The sequence below is a fragment of the Phragmites australis genome, chromosome 5 (assembly GCF_958298935.1).
Source record: "Phragmites australis chromosome 5, lpPhrAust1.1, whole genome shotgun sequence".
NCBI lineage: Eukaryota > Viridiplantae > Streptophyta > Magnoliopsida > Poales > Poaceae > Phragmites > Phragmites australis.
In genome coordinates, this window is record NC_084925.1 from 46,383,967 (window position 1) to 46,401,326 (window position 17,360).

A 17,360-nucleotide genomic window follows, 5' to 3' on the forward strand; every position below is an offset into this window, starting at 1 on the left:
GAAAGCCTCCTGAGCCCTTGACAATTTTTTGCTATGAACGAGGGAGAGGGTAACATAAGAGTGGAAGAAAAAAGAGAGAAGTGGATAAGACCATACCTCCCTCCTCTGCATCCGCCACTGTGCGTGAAGATATGTAAGAGTACGTACTACTACCAATACTTCAAACTGAGCGAGGGGAACATGCATGAAGCTTCAAACTCGTGATCACAGGATTCATAAGAATTTGCACTAGGCTGTGGCTGTTTGGAGAGAATCTATACTAGGGGATGGATGGGGGAATTTCAGGCATCGATCGCCTCTCTTTCCAAAATGCACTGAAGCATTCGAGTTAAGCTCAATATGAAAGCTACACCCCAGAATCTGATACCAGCACAATAACATAGTGAACAAAAGATACACTAGCTAGCAGTGCCTCGCAAGTCACAGTAGCAACAAGCATCTCAACAGCTTTTGCAATTCCTAATCAGCCTAGTGAACAAAGCTACCATCTTTATCCTTTTGGTTCAAGTACACAAAGGCAAAGGAACAATTCCTTGGCCTGTTCACATTCGGAAACAAAAGCAACACAGACAAGCTGACAACATCGAGGAGCTGGTTACAATGCCTGATGACGTCACATGATACTATAGAAGCCCTTTTATTCGTATACTAAGAAAAATATGGTTTTCGTGCTAGTAAGGTAGCATGCTTACTGCTTTAGGACGGTATACTGATTTCCTTGAAGATAATAATGATTCTGCAGCTCTACTTTGCATCCCTAGACAGAAAATTGTGTGACTGGATGTCCCGCACGTTGGAGAGCTCGTCCACCAGGTCGCCCCGCTCAAACACAGCTGCTGCGCCCATACCAGATCCTACGCAACGCAATATGGTTAACAACAGCAGCTCAGTTTGCATCTGTGTGTAGTGCATTCTTTGCACATCAATTATATGTATGTGCAGACGAGCACGAGGAAGAAGAAAACTGACCGATGCACATGGTGACGACACCAAATCTGCAGTCTCTGCCCCGGCGCTTCATTTCATTCAGAAGAGTAGCCACACACCGCGCACCTGAGCAACAAATGAATCACCAGCTTACATGACTGCTCAGATGATCGTGTAACAGGCACTACCGGCAATGGCATGCCATCAAATTCTACGGTCAACATGATAATCTCGAATACAAGTAATTGATTACCTGTTGCACCCAGAGGATGTCCAAGGGCAATCGCGCCTCCATTTACATTTACTTTGGAACGGTCCAGTCCCAGCTTGTTGCAGCTGTAGACAAATTGAGAGGCAAAGGCCTACACATGGATGACTTGGTTATCAGATACTACTGTACATAGGTAAGCGAAGTGCAGATCATAGCAGCTAAACATACCTCGTTTAGTTCAAAGAGATCAATGTCTTCAATCTCAAGGCCAGCAGACTTAACTGCAGCTGGAATTGCTACTGCTGGACCAACGCCCATGACAGCTGGATCCACTCCAACAGCAGCAAAGCTCCTAATAGATTATTCCAGGCATTTCATTTTCAGCATTTCAATGCAACAGCGAGTTGAGGGAATTATGGGAATTATACGTCTCAACAACAACAATAAACACAATCTCAACTAATACATGTACATAAGGAAAGGCAGATAAAGCACCTGAAAACACCAAGAATAGGAAGCCCTTTCTTCATAGCTACAGCTCTCTTCATGAGGAGAACAGCTCCAGCACCATCACTCACTTGACTAGAATTGCCTACATTGGTTGATTGATTTATTTGAGGATGTTTTAGCAATGAGCAAGCAAACACTGGCTGCAATAGTTGAGTTCTGCAATACCTGCAGTCGTACTCCCATCCTTTTTAAAAACTGGTTTAAGCTTTGCCAATCCAGATGCTGTGGTCCCTGGCCTAATTCCATCATCAACTGATATCACAACTTTCTTTTCCTCTCCGGTTTTGGGGTCAATAAGCTGCACAACATAAAGAGTATTGGTGAACGCTCATAAGTCATAACAGATACTTTATGATTTATCTAAAATTATTGTTCTTTCCCTACGTAATCAGACTGAAAATTTGGTCTGACAGCATATTGATAACTTTCTGATATTGTTGCAGTTAAAAATTAGACCCATTCTCCGCTAATTCCTAGCTGAAATGAATTGCCAGCATGTAATTCAATGCCTCTTACCTTTGTAGGCACTGGAACAATCTCATCCTTGAATTTTCCAGAAGCCGTGGCAGCAGCAGCCCTCCTATGAGACTCAGCCTGGTAAAATGCCAAGCTTCACTTGTCATTTTAATGCAGGAGGCAACAATAAAATAAAACAATCCACACCTAAGGAACTCACAGCAGCCTGATCTTGCTCTTGCCTGGTTACACCATATCGATGAGCAACATTTTCAGATGTAATTCCCATGGGCAGAAGACAATCCTGTGCTTTCTGGAATGCACTAATCTGCAGAGAAAATGTGTTATCAAAGCACAAACTACAATATCTGAAGCAATATACACTGTGATTTTATAATGCTTACTTTTGGGTTTACTTGTCCTTCCCAACCAATGGAACTTATCGACATGGATTCTAAACCTGCACCAATCCCTGATTTGGAGGAGAAGCAGTAATTAAGCACCTTAAGCTGAAGGAGCTATGCAAAAAAAAAAGCATGGATTTTCAGCATATTGTAATACCTATGTCATAGAAACCAGCCTTTATAGCAGCAGCAACATCAGCTACTGCCTGCAACCCAGATGAACATTGCCGGTTGACAGTTCTAACAGGAACGGTTTCTAGAACAATGAGAAGGGAGAATAAAATTATGGTCCAGAAGATAAAATTCCCTTTTGTCCATGTCAGGGTGGCATGATTGGAAATAGTATTTACCAGGGAATCCAGCATAGAAAGCAGCCATCCTGCACTCATTTGCACGCTGCGAACCTGGACCTAACACCGTCCCAACTACAATGTCACCAATTTCACCTGGATTGATTCTAGTGTTGTCCAGAACAGCCTACAAACGGAAAACGCAACAATAGAACTATGAGCTCGCAAACTTTTGTTTGATGACAAACAAATGAATTGAAATGCACAGAAACATGACAACAAACACAAACCTTGAGAACAACAGTGAGGAGGTCCTCCGGGTATGTGTCCTTGAAACCTCCACGCTTGGCCTTGCATATCGGCGTCCGGTAGGCACTGCAATGACAAAGCACCAAAGGAGGTGATATCATATTCAGTCAATGGAAGTACATGTGTAGCACATTAATAATTCATACATATGCAGCAAAGATTTGCAATTTGAGAAGGAGTGCGTCGCTGGTTTGTACATAGTACAGTTTTGGACCTGTACTGGTGACTTTAGTTGTAGTGTTTGTGGACCAAGTGTTCTCCTTCTCTGTTATGTTCTCGAAAAACAATTAAATTGATTATCCAGTACGCGCTGCTCAGTGGTACAAGGTTGCCGAGTTCGATCTAACTGGGGGCGCGTCAATATTCTTATTCTTTTCCCCTGTTTGATCTTATGCTAGTTTTTAGTAGCACTTCGGCTAGCACATAGGCGAGTTTAGGAACTATGCTAAAGAGGGCAAAAAGAAAGAGGAACAAGAAGGAGGCTTACGCGACGACGACGACATCGTCTCCGAAGGAAGAGCTCCTCTGGTAGGCGGCGCTGTCCCCGGCCGCGCACGCCGACGCCTGGACACCCCCGCCCCCGCCACCGGCAAGCAGCACCAACCAGATCAGTTAGAGCTGGAACGGAATCGCGGCGCGGGAGGTCGACCAAGCACTAGATCGGGGGGGAACTCACCGAGAGGAGAGGGGGAGAGGAGGGGAGGAGGTGGGCGAGGAGGACGCGCTGCCGGTCGATCGCCTTCTCCATCGCTTCCGTTCCTTGCTTACTCGGCTGCGAAGTGCTTGGAGGGCGGATCGTTGCTTCGACTGCTTCTCTTTCTCGGAAGCAATTCCTCTGACGTAACGTTAGAGGGCAGTGTGGGTCCCACACGTCAGTGATCACTGCACAACGTCAGAGGATCTGGATTCCTCTTTCTCTTCCTCTTCCTCTTATGGCAGGACGGGGCACGTAACGTGACGAAGTGTTTATCCACACGTGCCCATGCCGTCTCGACTTTCCAGAAGGTTTTGCTTGTACGTAACAGATGCGGTATATATTTATCGCTCGTCATTTTCTGTCACCTCATTTTCGTATATCCATCGGAATTGAATTTCTTGAGAGGGCTCAATTGCGGATAAAAAATAGATTTTTAATGTATGTATATATGATGCTAATTTTTTAGTTATACTAAGACAATTAATTGTTTCACAGTGGTTTAGTTTCTTCTCTCCTTATAAATCGCTTGTCACGTTAGTTTTTTTAGTTGAATACCTAATTAGTATAATCGTCACTGGAAAATGCCTTTAAGAGCTCGAACAAACAAGGAAGAAGCTCATCCTTAAGCCTGATCGATCTACTGTCTGCCTATTTATCTATTTCTAATGTTCTTAAAAAATTCTATCTCCAATGTTAGCTTAGGTAGATGGAAGTGGAAGAAAAAAGCAACCGAGAGGCAATCATTACAGCAATTTTGGTTCTCGCAAAATTAGTTTAGTGAACAAGTTGGAACTAACTCCATTTTCATTTATTTACCATCAATTTTTTACTATAGTAATTTTGATTTCACGTTTTTTCTAAAAAAATTTATAGATATCTAAAACTTTTGTATCACTAGATTCATCGTGAAATACACTTCATTAGTGTTGTATATTTTTAAGTATTGGTAAATTTTTCGTAGAAAAAATATAAGATCAAAATTTGCTGTAGTAAAAAGCTGGTGACAAATAACGAAAATGAATGTAGTACTAACCAAACAAGCCAAATGAGATATGAAATTTATTCTTTATCAAATATGCTCATAGCCCTGGTCGTAGCGGTCCGTATGTGGAGGATGTATATTTCTAAGGATAATACTAGTGGCCGTATGGAACGGAACGTGACATGACTCCTGAATTTGTCGGGCCTCCTACATTAGACGTCACGCATGACGCGGGCTTGGATCGGACCGGACAAGTGCCCGTAGCAGTCTGCCATTCCCTTTTTTTTTAGTGGAGTAACGTCCTGCCTAGGTCAGCCACGGCCCACCAATGCCGAATATCTGGATCAGTATTGCACGGCCCATCACATGATGCAACCAATTCTAATTTTCCAGTATAACTCGGAGACGCACGTTCACATTTTTCATATTCACATCATCACACATATATACTCACATAAAGCCTACTAAAGACTGAAGATGTGGAGCTTGAAGATCGATTAAATCATCATAGACGTCTTACTGTTTGATACCTACTTCTTAAAGAAAATTATATCTTAATCAGATATATAAGAAGCAAACCTATCGTTTGATAGGTGGTGAGTTGAGAGTATAACTACCTCGGCTTGGTTCTCAACCAATTCTCACTTGCACTTACAAAACTTACGAGCGAGCAAATGCAGCCTGTGAGGTGTGAGCTGAGCCTCTGTTGCTGTACAGTCATGGTCCTTTTTCTTTTTTGAGGGGAGCCCATTCTAGCAATTCATGCACCGATCCGCAGCGGCAGCCGTGACTTATGCCTACCGAGTTGCATGGTTTAGGCCTGGTTTGGAACGGAACGTGAGAGATCTCGCACGAATTCTATCAAAAATCCACAGGAAACAGATTCAATATCCGCAGGTTTTAGAAATATCCCGAACTCAAAACACAACGCTAGACGGCGTACGACACTAGACGCACCAAAACCAGAAGTCGACGACGATCGGCGAACCATGAGCTCGCCGGTGCAAGTGTAGCACTAGCTACCAAATCAAAGGCCAATCATACCAGACCATACCATAGGCAGACCATTGACCGTGAAGCTAGAGGGAAAATGCAACTTCGAGTTTGTCATGGATGCACTCCCATTCGGTGACCTTATCCATTGCTACGTGACGAGGGCCGCCCACGAGAATCTCGGCGGCCAGTCGCGGCCAGTCACGGTGCGCTACGTCGCCCGTCCTGTAGAAGAAACCATCATTGGAGCAGGCAGCACGCCCAAATTCACGTCAATCCACATCACAACAAGAGCACATTCAGAGCAACTCTCCTTCGCCGAATCTAACTTATAATGTCCCCCTCAGAGTTCGGCACGTATTCAAATCCGGCATTTGACTAAAAATGCATTTGATTATCCCAGGAAGAAACATATGCATTATCATTTCACTAAAAAATTGCGTAATTCTACATACAGTTAGCTCAACTGTCAGCCATGGTTATCCAGATCCGACATTTGATCATCCCAGGGAAGAAACATATGAGTTATCATTTCACTAAGAATTCACGTAATTCTACGTCCAGTTAGCTCACTGTTAGCCATGGTTATCCAGTTAGCTCACTGTTAGCCATGATTATCCCAGGGAAGAAACATGTGCATTATCATTTCGCTAAGAATTCGCGTAATTATACGTCCAGTTAGCTCACTATCAGCCATGGTTATCCAGATCCGGCATTTGATCATCCCAGGGAAGAAACATATGAGTTATCATTTCACTAAGAATTCACGTAATTCTACGTCCAGTTAGCTCACTGTCAACCATGGTTAATCATAGAGAAAATTCTTATTTACCATCGAAAAAAAGATAGTAGTAATTCCCTATTTATCGTCCTACAAAATAAATTTTCTTATTTGCCACTGCTTCTGAGTTTCATTCCTTTCTTGTCACTACTATTCATTTGACTCTTATAAAAGACACATTTGACCTTGACGAGGATAACGGCCTCAGATGTGACCGCCAGCAACTAATCAAAGTTTAGAACTCTTTAGAAGTCGGATCTTAGAATGTAATATAGTAGAGAGTTGTAGAATTTTTCTTTATGTTTTCATAGGGTTCTTGAATGCTGAATTTGGTGATAAATAAGAAAAATATTTTGTAGGATGATAAAATAGAATTACCTTATTTTTTTATGGTAAATAAATAATTTTCTGTTAATCATAAAGTAGCACCAGTCATTGGTGGGCCAGGCCATCCCATGCATGCCTATCCACCTCAGCTCCCTGGCACTAGTCGTTTTATAAACCCCCGCCCCCTACAAGGATCTGCAGAAGAAAACGCAGAACCCACAAAAGAGTGATCACCCTTCCATCCATGGCGTGCATCAATACCTTCCAAAGTTGCTCCATTATCAGAGGGTCAAAGATCAACACAAGAAATAAGGGCAGTGATGGAAAGGGATCACCAACCTTTCTGCGCAGGGCGTCCACTTTCATGGACGGGAGCCTCCGGCTTGAGCTGGACGAGAACCCTGAAGCTATCATCTCCGGCGAGTGGCAAGAGAACTTCTCCCTTCTGAGCTACGATGATCTCCGCGCCTACCTTGAGTCACAGCAGGCTGTCCAAGTAGGCAATCAGGTACTTGTTTCTTGAGATCCTTTTTGTTATCACTCTTCTTCCTCTTGATCTCCTTAAGTTCTTGTTGAACTTTGAACGGGCTGGTGAAAACAGCAAGTGACACTCTTGCGTGAGGTCATGTCAGCACCTGTTCTAGTGGCCACAGCAGAGCAGACGTTGGAGGAGGTTGAATGCCACTTTGAGGTCGTCTCAGGGCTTCCAGTTGTAGACAGCAGCCTCAGATGTGTTGGGATGGTCGTCAAGAATGACCGGGCCAGGGCTTCTCATGGGGTCAGCTACCGCCTCCCCTCTCTCATCCCACCCCCCACAAAAAAAAAGTGCACGCACCCACACATGCACACACTCCTCTCTCTCACACACACTCGCTAAATGAGTAAGACGAGCAATATTCATTTTGTTTGTTGATCTATTGCCACTTCTAACAGTCAAAGACGAAGATTGCACAAGTTATGACCTCACCAACCATCACACTATCATCTGACAAAACAGTGATGGGTAACTGCTGTGTTCATCTTACCTTTTATTTTCATGTAAGTTTCTAAGTTAAACTAACAGTACACGTGTAACATCTACAGATGCTGCGGCTCTGATGCTCAAGAAGAAGATCCACAGATTACCAATTGTAAATCAGGATAACCAAGTAATAGGTGAGTATCAGAATTGTGACAAGTAAGAGGCATGTATATGCTTGGTTTGTATTATCCTTAACATTGGTAACTAAGAGTATGTTGCAAGCTTAATGGGGTTCTAAACACTATCAACAGGTATAGTTACCCGTGCTGATGTTCTGCGCGAGTTGGAAGGCCTGCTGAAGATTTAGATGTGTAGCAGTCCATGCTCAGAACTTCTTGTGTATATGTAAATATGTCCACGGTGCTTCTGAGTAGCAAGCAGATGTATAATCTGTAAGAGTGCACTGTAGCACCGGCAAAAATAAGCCTAGGAGAACTTGAGAGCTTTTCCTTGTAAAAGAAGCATGCCAGGAAACTTCTGCTCTGTGTTGTACTGTCTGCGCAGCACCGCAGCCAAACATTTTCGTTAGTCAATGATTTCCAGAACAACATAAATGGATATGCCTAAAGTAATCTTTCAAAAGAATGTGCTCTGTTTGGGATATGCCACAACAAAACCACAGTAGAACAATGGAAGAGAGATGAGAAAATGCCAACTAATGCACATACTGAATGGAAAAAGCTAAAGAAATAAGGAACCAAATTAAAAGAACATACTCATTCTGTATGTCATTGCAACGTGAAACTGCACAAATCAGGAGACTTCCCCTTGATCTTCTCCTGAAGCACCACTAGCAGCAGAAACAACCATTGATGGAGTAGAATGTGTGGGTTCTTGTGAATCAGAAACAACTTTCATCTCCAGGTTCGGAATTACTGGCGGTCTTGTCCTCCGAGTAACGGTCATTTTCAACCCCTCAGTTGTGTGAATCGTCGCTCCAGTTGTCATCTCAACCTATTATATTGCTCATATATAATGGTTATGGATATTTTATCAATTATAGTAAAAAAGAAACTGGTGGAAACATACCGGAGGTGCTCCTGGAGCCATCTGAAAATCAAATCGCTTGACAAGCATTGCTGTCGCCACCACAGTCTGCAGTGTCCCAGCATGTCTATGTTATTTGAGTTTGAAATACTGCATGTTCTATAGTGATCACTTTGTTACTTATTTAATGACATCAGATATTGGGCTTGTGGAAGCTCGAAATAAGAAAAGAAACCAAGTCTCAAAAATCTACCTCAAAAGTGGCAAACATGTCACCTACACATTTCCTTGGTCCGCCACCAAATGGTAAGTAACTGAAAATTCAACAGGGTATATGAATCCCACTGAGTTTAAATGATTCATCAGGCATTAATCAACGCGGTGGTAGCCAACAAGTGTAATCAGAATGTATCATCCACTACCTTGATTGCAACTACAAAAAAACAAAACTCGACCACGGGGAGAAGATGTCCCCCTGGCTTGTCTTAAGAGAGGGGAGTATCAAACCCTATAGGGAGGTACTCACACGACCTGCAAGCACCTAGGTTCAAGCCCGGGTGAGCAGTCTCTCAACTGGAGGCTCTACCAACCGAGCTATTGCTCGGTTCTCTAATTACAACTATCTTTTGTTGTTTATTTGAAAGATGCACTCTTAAAAAGAAATATATGTGTTCCCCAGTAATCATGTCGTCACCCTAAGCTAACAAAATAGTCAAACACAGAATCACAATCAATAGGCTGAGCTATGTACTTGCGTCCATCTCCTCCACTGTACCATTAGAAAATATCCATCTAATTGATCTTATTTTGTCTCTGGTCAACCACAGTCACAATAGGCTGTGGTTACGTACTATGTCAGAACTACTACCTCAAATAATATGAATCACAACTGAAGAGTTAGATGTTGGAATGAAAGTTGAAAATAGGAATAACTTTTGTCATTTGATCTAAAAGAACCAAAGATTTCTTCAGATAATAAGCACATTCAAATGTTTTCCTTGTTCTTGCAATCAAAACAACAAAATTGACAACTCAAGTGAAAAAACTGGCGTATGAAAAGTCAAAACTAAACTATAAGTGCATTTCGGTGGTGATAAAGATGGAACCTGAAATTTTGGTTTGTCTCGTTTGGATTTGGTCCGTCCAAAGGCCATCTTTCTGGGTTGAAAACATCTGCATCATCCCAATGCTTTGGGCAGCGGTGAAGGTTCCAGACAGAAATAAAAATGTCTTCTCCTCTTGAACAAAGAAAAGAAATAATATACTATCAGATGGTAATGCCAAATGAATGAACGCTATCACATATCAAAATATCCTAGAGCAACCATTACATCAAGTTACTTAGCTACCGGCAATGGCATTTGGAAAGCAGAAAGGAAAATATTTTGCATCAAACAGGCCATACAAGATTGGGAAAAACCAGTGGGCTTGCACATTTTATATAGTAGTTTAAACTAATACATATTACTATCAATGAATGGCTCTCTAAACCACCTATAGTGTTCAAATAGAATATGCCAAATAACCCACAAAAGTAGAACAAATCTAAAGTAGATAAGCTACTTCCGTGGTGATAAACAGTCCTTACAATCGACTCGATACTAAAGCTAGCTTTTTTACATATAAATCCAACAACAGGAGAAATTGCATATCCTTGAGGCTAAATACTAAAGCTAACTGAATATTTGCAGGCATCAGTGACTTAATTGTATAGAATTCTGCTAGAAAATTTTTTACCGGCCAATCGGGTACTCTCCCAGCATATCATCCTCAAGTGACCGGCGAATTAAAACTGGCGGCTGTGGGTATAGTCTCAATGACTGCAACAAATATGATTTGGTGATGTTTTCATTCAACGATAAAATTAATTGGTTCATGAGCCATCACTTAGTTACTTACTTCATTAATAACGCGAGTAGTGTACTTCAGTTTCTTCACATCTTCAATTGTTGGCAAACGGTCACCGAGAACATTATCAACCTAGGGGTAAATGAGTGAGAATAGTCATTTGTAAAAAATAAGAAATATTCAACTCTATGGAAAAGACATCTTAAAAGTAAATCGTGAGTCTACCTCATCTTGGAGCTTGGCTAATACATTTGGATACTGCAAGTTAGCAATAGAGAAAACTAAATTAGTAAATACCAATATTAGTGGCTTAATACCTCATCTTCTCGTTAGTTTACTGTTGCGTCACCCCTAGTTACAACTTAAAAAACTGTCAGTACAATCCGTTAGGTAAACCAGTTACAACCGCACGTCCAAAAATACATAATTGCAACACAAGAAACTCACGAGTTACGTTTAGATTGTACTACGATTACAATCATGTTCCTTAGGTTGTAAATCATTAGGTAAGGAATTTGTTAAGAGTTACGTTCATCCATAACGCAATTGCAACTCAATTTTTTTTATTTACGTATGGCTGTAACTCCCTGTCTCGTGGATTGTAACTCTACTATTTCTTTATTGTAATTGGGGGTGGCGTATCAATAACTAGAGTTGAACCTAAGCACATAATATATATATATGTGTGTGTGCGCGCGCGCGCGTATGTATATGTGTATGTGTATGTGTGTATGTGTGTATGTGTGTGTGTATAGCTGCGAAGACAATCAAAAATCAAGTCATTAGATATTTCTATGTTAGTACAGCAGTGAGTTTTGAGTTACTGATAGTAGAGTACCTTAGATAGAAGGTAAAACGTCCATGTCAAGACTGCTGCAGAGGTCTCATGGCCAGCTATGAGCATCGTCATTAAATCATCACGAAGTTGCTTGCTGGAGACCTAATGCAGATGGAGTGAAGCAACGTGAATATGCGAAAATTTAAACATATGAAATACTTTACAAGTTACATTATACATCATCTCCAGACGCCAAAAGAAAGTGAAGAATACTAGGATCTTGCTCATTCATGTATTCCTCATGAAACTGAAGATCTTCTTGCTCTACCAGTCTCTGCAATAGTAACAACAGGCAATCTTATAGTCATGGGTTATTTTTTCTAAATTCAAGAATGTACAATAGTAAGATCAAAATGTTAGAAAAGATATACCTTGCATATAGCAATTAGTTCATCGAGAGTATTATTTATCAGTGCAAGAGCTTCATTGACCTTCTTCTGCCGAGGGGAAATGTCCTTCCATATGGGTATTTCCCAGGTTGGTATAGGAGAAGTGCTACGCATTTCTGCTTCCCTTAGTGTTACGTACACAGCCTGATCATCATCCCACAAACAAAAAGGTAAAAGTTTCAGGCAAGAATAACCATAATGAAATGAAAACGAAAATTAACTAAAAAAATAGATAAAAAAATCTGAATAATAACCTCGACTATTCCATTATCGTAAGATAATGAATCAAAGTCATAATTGAACACTGCTTTCCCAATAACATCTAGCGTTAGTCGAGAGAACAAAGATTCCATCTCCACATCCTCCCCATCTGATGCTGCCTTGTCCAATTTCTTGCAGAGACGATCAGAAGCTTCTCCAAAGAGACCTATCATTGCGGTTACATACTGAAGCAAAATTAAGGTGAGTGAAGTCAGACTCCAAAGAAAGCAATACACTAAACCTCAGTAACTAGAAAGTTAGGACCTTCTGATGCAATGCTGGTACAACTGCACGCCTCCGAACACGCCAAATCTCCCCATCAGCTGGGATCAAACCAGTACCCATCACAAATTCCAATATTTCCGCAAGAATTCCCTGCATCAACCATAATCAAACAGCATGCTCAACTCATCTCGGCAGAGCGAACCTATCTTTTCGAGGGTAGGAAGCATATGTATCCAAATTGATAACTAAACCTTGGAATAAGATTTGGAGTTGTCCCTCAGGATGTGCTTAGCTATAGCTGGATCGGAGACAATAAGAAAAGACTGGAAAAGGTACAAAAATTAAACCATCAGTAACACGCCTGGGGTCAAAAGTTACCACTTCGAAAGCACTTTTTGCAGATTGCGCGTCACCTTAGGCCCAAAGTTGAGGCGAAAGATGCCGCCGTAGGTGAGGAAGAGGTCATACAGCGGCAGGAAGAACGCCTGCCCGGCGACCGCACCCAGCGATCCCACTGCCTGCGGAATCTCCCGGCCCCTACGCGCCGCCCCAGCACCTGCCAACCTCGTGAGCAGCGCGGTGGCGAGCTCCCCTGGTGGCCCCAGCTTGGACAGCCTCCCCACGATAGGAGCAATCCATCTAAAATCCCCCAAATTCCCCACCAAATCACTACCGGAACAACACAATAAGCGCGTAAAAATGACGGAAAAGGAACAGGGGTGCTAACTCAGGGCCTTGGACGGTGAACTCGCCGGACGCAATGCGCGCGGACAGCTGGGCCCGGCGCCGCTTCTGTTCCTCAAGAACCGGGTCAGAGCCGCCGCCGCCGCCAGAGGCAGAGCAGCGGAGTGGCAAGCGACGACGGCAGGAAGCAGGTGGGAGACGGAGCTGACCCTGGCCGGCGCCGGAGCCGAGGAGGCGGAACGGGGGAGTGGAGGAGAGGCCAGCGGTACCTGTGGTGGCAGCCATGGCGGGCGTCGCTGTGGCGCAGCACTGGTGCGGTGACATGGGACGTGCGCGAACAAGCAAGTGGTGGGGGGATGAGGCGTAGCGTGCAGGACGTGGGGTTCCGTGCTCCGTTTGTTGCCTCCTGGCCCCGGGAAGAGATCCCCGAACGGCCCTGCTGATGGTATCTTCCGAGGCGCAGACGACCGAATCTCTGCCCCCTACCCACAGTGGCATCTTCTCTCAATCCAAGCCTTCCAGTCTCGGGATATTTTAAGTCACCTAGGTCCAACTGCAATTTCGCAACCTAACAAAAACCAGACCAAGAAAATCTAAGCCGGCAGAAAAAAAAAAGGCGGCCAGACGTCTGAAATCGATGCTCTTTTTAGTTCTAGTCGCCGGATACGGATTTAATGGGAATCGTTCTGACTCTTTGTCTTTCTTACTCACTGATATTCTTCCTCACATATTCCTCCTGCCCCGTTGTAAAGGATGTAGGTTATAATCGTGCGATTGTTTGTCTTACTTCCTTGCCATTATTATTCCTCACACGTTCACCATGTCCCGTCCATCTACAACGACGAGGATGTTGTCGGATGTGCTCCCGCAGCCCCCGCCAAACTAACATGGCGTGCCACGCTAATCTAGAATCCGACCAGAGTTTCTTCTAAATGTCGAATACATGGAATCCTCCTAAACCCAAACCCCGAAAGCTCCTCCTCCTGACTCCGGTCGGAGGTGAAGTCGCTAAAAATCTCACCCAATTTCAGGCAAGTAAAGAATAGAAAAGCATGAAAAAAAAAAGTGCACAGTAGTGCCGGTTGAAGAAGATGAGTACCCGTACAAACCTAACGATAGCGCAGGCACTGAGTGCCATGTTACTGCTTTCTTCAGAAGTTCTGAGGCGAATCCTCATCGATCACTAAGGTGTCAGCCTGTCAAATGGAGCCACAAGACGGGTAGTTGTCAATTCATTTTCCTTGTTGCGTTCTTCCTGCAAAAACTAGGCGAAAAGGGTAAGTTTATCTTCACGGTGAAACCCTGTCGTGGGCAAAACAAAGCCATCTGTCTGTACCTTGTTTTTTCCTCAATGGTAGACGAGGAGGAGCACACATATTGCTAACAATTCGTCCTACCAGTACAAGCGGCATAAGATATGGAATCTTCAAGTGGCTCCGCGCATCTTTCGCAGTGCTTCAAGCCCTTCGGCTGTAACAATAGTAAAACTCTTTTCAGAGAACTGGGGCAGCCAACCTCATAAATACTTACATTAGGTAAAAAAAAATATCAATAGGAAGAGGATTATTTAACACATATAAAAAATAAAAACAACTAAAGTAAATCGTGGTACTTGCATTGGTCAAGTTGCGATAGGTCCAGAGCTGCCCAATCCCTGCTATGACTCATGGCAGGGTACAGCACAGACACAAGTGGCTCTGGACTGAGGAACCCATTCCATTGCGATGAATCAGGACACCTGCTAGTTGGATCGGCCTCCCGCGCGTCAGGGTACGCATGAGCTGCAGATGCGCCTCCAGGTCAGACACTGAAGTGAGTGACAACACATGGTGCCAAGCGCAGCAACATGCAGGGCACAATGCGCCGTCAGTGTCGGAGTACTTGTGCGGATGAGCACGGCGGACGAGACGGTTACCAAATGCAGGCAGCCTCGTCTGATCGGCACCCCCAAACAACTAGGAGAATTAGCAAACGACTAGCACCAAACTGAAACTGTAACTGGCTGTGGAAATCGCACAAGCAACAGCGCATTCCAATTTACTGGTACGCGCTCACGAGTCGAACCCACGCGATGGATCCGAGCATTTTTCATAGCACCGAAACGATCGAGCCCAGAGGCTAAGATAATCAAGTGCTACGAGGGGAGGACGATGGAAATATACCTAGGAGATCGAACTGTTGGTCGATGGAAGAGCGTGGTCGATCCCCTCATCGCCGCCGCGGCGCAACCAAATCCCTCGCGCAGGGGGGTCTCAACGCGATCGAGGCGGCTCCAATGGAATTCGGGACGACCAGCCGCGACATAGAGATGGCTTAGGGCTTCACCGGCGGCGACCGCCATGGGGAGACGAGAACGAGTTTCGAGCGGGAACGGAACTGAAGAAGCGCGTCGTGGTTTGTGCGAGACGCCGAAGAGCATCTATAAATAGATGGAAAGAGTAGCGGGTTTGGGCCCTATAGTTCTACATAGACGTCAGCTAAGTCTGGCCCTTTTAAGGCCCGCTTTGAAACGAAACGAAGCTAAATTTTTTTTTCTCTTACCAGTTATCAGTCCATACGTTGCAATGAAAGATAATATATTAGATCATATAAAATATATTTAAAATAACATAAGGCAAGATAGTATTACCATAAAAAACTTTAGATTTTAAAATAATATAAGATAAGAGAAATATGGTATACCTATTAATACTTTATAGTATAATATCCGAGAGTTACAATGAATCTTTAAATCTAGCACCCTTACATTGCAATGATTCTTAAATCTCACATACAATATTGTTTTACTTTTCACATGAAGAAAATAAAACATTGATGCTAAAGGTAACACTTAATTCATAGAGAAATAGTGCTCTATGATGTCTATGATTCAACATTAAGATAATGTCATGACTCTTTATTTCTATCTAACATGAATATAACAAAAATAATATCGCTAACAGATCAGGAACAAATTACATATGAGAGCACATAAATATAATTGGTTCATGGATCTGAGTTCTGTACAAAATAATGAAAAATAAATGAAACAGAAAATAATAGTTTAAATAGTATAAGGTACGACACTACACCAGGGAAGGATAGTAGATAGTATGCAATATATGTGCACATGAATCTCCAAAGAAGCAAACATGAGTAGCATCTGGTATCAACAACAGTAGAGATCACTGTTTGATACAGTCTCCCGTATATCACCCAACGTCCTATTCTCTTCAATAAATCCAGCTGCACGTGCTTCTTGAAAATATTTAGAACCTTTGCAGAGACCAATATGAAATCAGAACACAAAATCAGAGAGATGCGTACTACTTACTGCTTAGACACTTGTTAATAAACCCACATTCTCAAGGGAAAAGGCCCATAAATAGTTATTATTTTGTTTTAGCTACCTTATGAAAAATGTTAACTTATGTAAAGTTGAGTTAAGAAGAAACTAAGGAATACTTGATGGCCCATTAAGCAATGGTTCATAGCTAAGATACGGTGGAAATTTTGATCTTATCAATTATAGCTAAGATATGCTGGATAAGCAAAATATAAGAAAAGCTAACCTTGACAACACTGTTTGACTTTGCCTCAGCAAGTGAGTCTCTCAAGGTATGAGCTTGTGGAGGACCCTATCCGCAAGCAAAGTCGAAAGCAGCACCTCCAAATATTGGCCCTACAACCTCCATCTCATTCTCTACGTCTTTGTAAAAGAAAAGGCTGCATTTGGTCACAAAGATGTTAAAGTACCTCTTGCGCAGAAACAACTTAATAATAGGATAAGGATACGCTGCTAAATAACCATTCCGTTCCAATTATCATAATTAATATGCTTGAAACAAAATAGGTAGCTCTCTATATGTTATAGAATTTATAAGGTCATAGCAGTCAAGTTATCAACCGACTATTCAGGATTGTGATGGAGATCCAGAAGCTTCATTTAACAAACTTCGGACTTCTCTCACTTTGGAACCACTAATATTGGTGATTCGCTGGTTTGTAGGAGAACACCTTATACACGATTCTTAGACAAAATGATAAGAAGCCACTAAAATAGAGATAATAGATGAATTTCTGTACGATATATACTACAGAACAAGTATGTAACAGATATTTATCATTTTGAGGTTGCTCAAGCTTAAATTTTGCGATTCATTTTTCAGCGGAGGTGTACTATAGTGACTGTTAATTTACTTTATATCAATTGGCAAACAAATATTAAAAAGAATCAAACA

The 17,360-nt window shown here is 42.5% G+C and overlaps 3 protein-coding genes across 3 annotated transcripts; 1 reads left to right on the top strand and 2 right to left on the bottom strand.

Annotated features, from left to right (window-relative positions):
• Positions 1-472: 472 nt before the first annotated feature.
• Positions 473-3,992, bottom strand: LOC133920102 (3-ketoacyl-CoA thiolase 2, peroxisomal-like). The gene is made up of 14 exons (XM_062364752.1): positions 3,784-3,992; positions 3,595-3,671; positions 3,089-3,173; positions 2,859-2,985; positions 2,666-2,764; positions 2,509-2,576; positions 2,325-2,432; positions 2,165-2,242; positions 1,814-1,946; positions 1,634-1,730; positions 1,367-1,490; positions 1,181-1,289; positions 970-1,053; positions 473-854 (listed from the first exon to the last, which is right to left on the bottom strand). The coding sequence occupies exons 1-14, from the start codon at positions 3,853-3,855 to the stop codon at positions 745-747; spliced, it is 1,371 nt and encodes a 456-aa protein (XP_062220736.1). The 5' UTR covers positions 3,856-3,992; the 3' UTR covers positions 473-744.
• Positions 3,993-7,064: 3,072 nt separating this feature from the next.
• Positions 7,065-8,462, top strand: LOC133920105 (uncharacterized). The gene is made up of 5 exons (XM_062364757.1): positions 7,065-7,395; positions 7,489-7,665; positions 7,821-7,890; positions 7,971-8,042; positions 8,160-8,462. Exons 1-5 carry the CDS (start codon positions 7,132-7,134, stop codon positions 8,213-8,215), a joined length of 639 nt encoding a protein of 212 aa, XP_062220741.1. The 5' UTR covers positions 7,065-7,131; the 3' UTR covers positions 8,216-8,462.
• LOC133920103 (protein LUTEIN DEFICIENT 5, chloroplastic-like) lies at positions 7,986-13,643 on the bottom strand. Its single transcript, XM_062364753.1, has 16 exons — positions 13,184-13,643; positions 12,870-13,095; positions 12,708-12,779; positions 12,496-12,606; positions 12,225-12,416; positions 11,953-12,114; positions 11,760-11,855; positions 11,582-11,683; positions 10,969-11,001; positions 10,795-10,875; positions 10,633-10,715; positions 10,002-10,133; positions 9,149-9,209; positions 8,938-9,003; positions 8,625-8,862; positions 7,986-8,404 (listed from the first exon to the last, which is right to left on the bottom strand). Exons 1-15 carry the CDS (start codon positions 13,636-13,638, stop codon positions 8,662-8,664), a joined length of 2,073 nt encoding a protein of 690 aa, XP_062220737.1. The 5' UTR covers positions 13,639-13,643; the 3' UTR covers positions 7,986-8,404; positions 8,625-8,661.
• Positions 13,644-17,360: the final 3,717 nt, after the last annotated feature.

What these genes read in the sequence shown, in the direction of transcription:
- LOC133920102 (XM_062364752.1), bottom strand. Translation starts at nt 3,855, where the DNA reads ATGGAGAAGGCGATCGACCGGCAGCGCGTCCTCCTCGCCCACCTCCTC. An exon ending in AAGGACAAGTAAACCCAAAA is followed by an intron (nt 2,433 to 2,508) that starts GTAAGCATTATA and finishes TTTTCTCTGCAG; the next exon opens with ATTAGTGCATTCCAGAAAGC. An exon ending in ACATCCTCTGGGTGCAACAG is followed by an intron (nt 1,054 to 1,180) that starts GTAATCAATTAC and finishes TTTGTTGCTCAG; the next exon opens with GTGCGCGGTGTGTGGCTACT.
- LOC133920105 (XM_062364757.1), top strand. Translation starts at nt 7,132, where the DNA reads ATGGCGTGCATCAATACCTTCCAAAGTTGCTCCATTATCAGAGGGTCA. An exon ending in GGGCCAGGGCTTCTCATGGG is followed by an intron (nt 7,666 to 7,820) that starts GTCAGCTACCGC and finishes CACTTCTAACAG; the next exon opens with TCAAAGACGAAGATTGCACA. An exon ending in ATCTGACAAAACAGTGATGG is followed by an intron (nt 7,891 to 7,970) that starts GTAACTGCTGTG and finishes TAACATCTACAG; the next exon opens with ATGCTGCGGCTCTGATGCTC.
- LOC133920103 (XM_062364753.1), bottom strand. Translation starts at nt 13,638, where the DNA reads ATGCCACTGTGGGTAGGGGGCAGAGATTCGGTCGTCTGCGCCTCGGAA. An exon ending in GCCTCAACTTTGGGCCTAAG is followed by an intron (nt 12,780 to 12,869) that starts GTGACGCGCAAT and finishes TACCTTTTCCAG; the next exon opens with TCTTTTCTTATTGTCTCCGA. An exon ending in TACCAGCATTGCATCAGAAG is followed by an intron (nt 12,417 to 12,495) that starts GTCCTAACTTTC and finishes ATTTTGCTTCAG; the next exon opens with TATGTAACCGCAATGATAGG.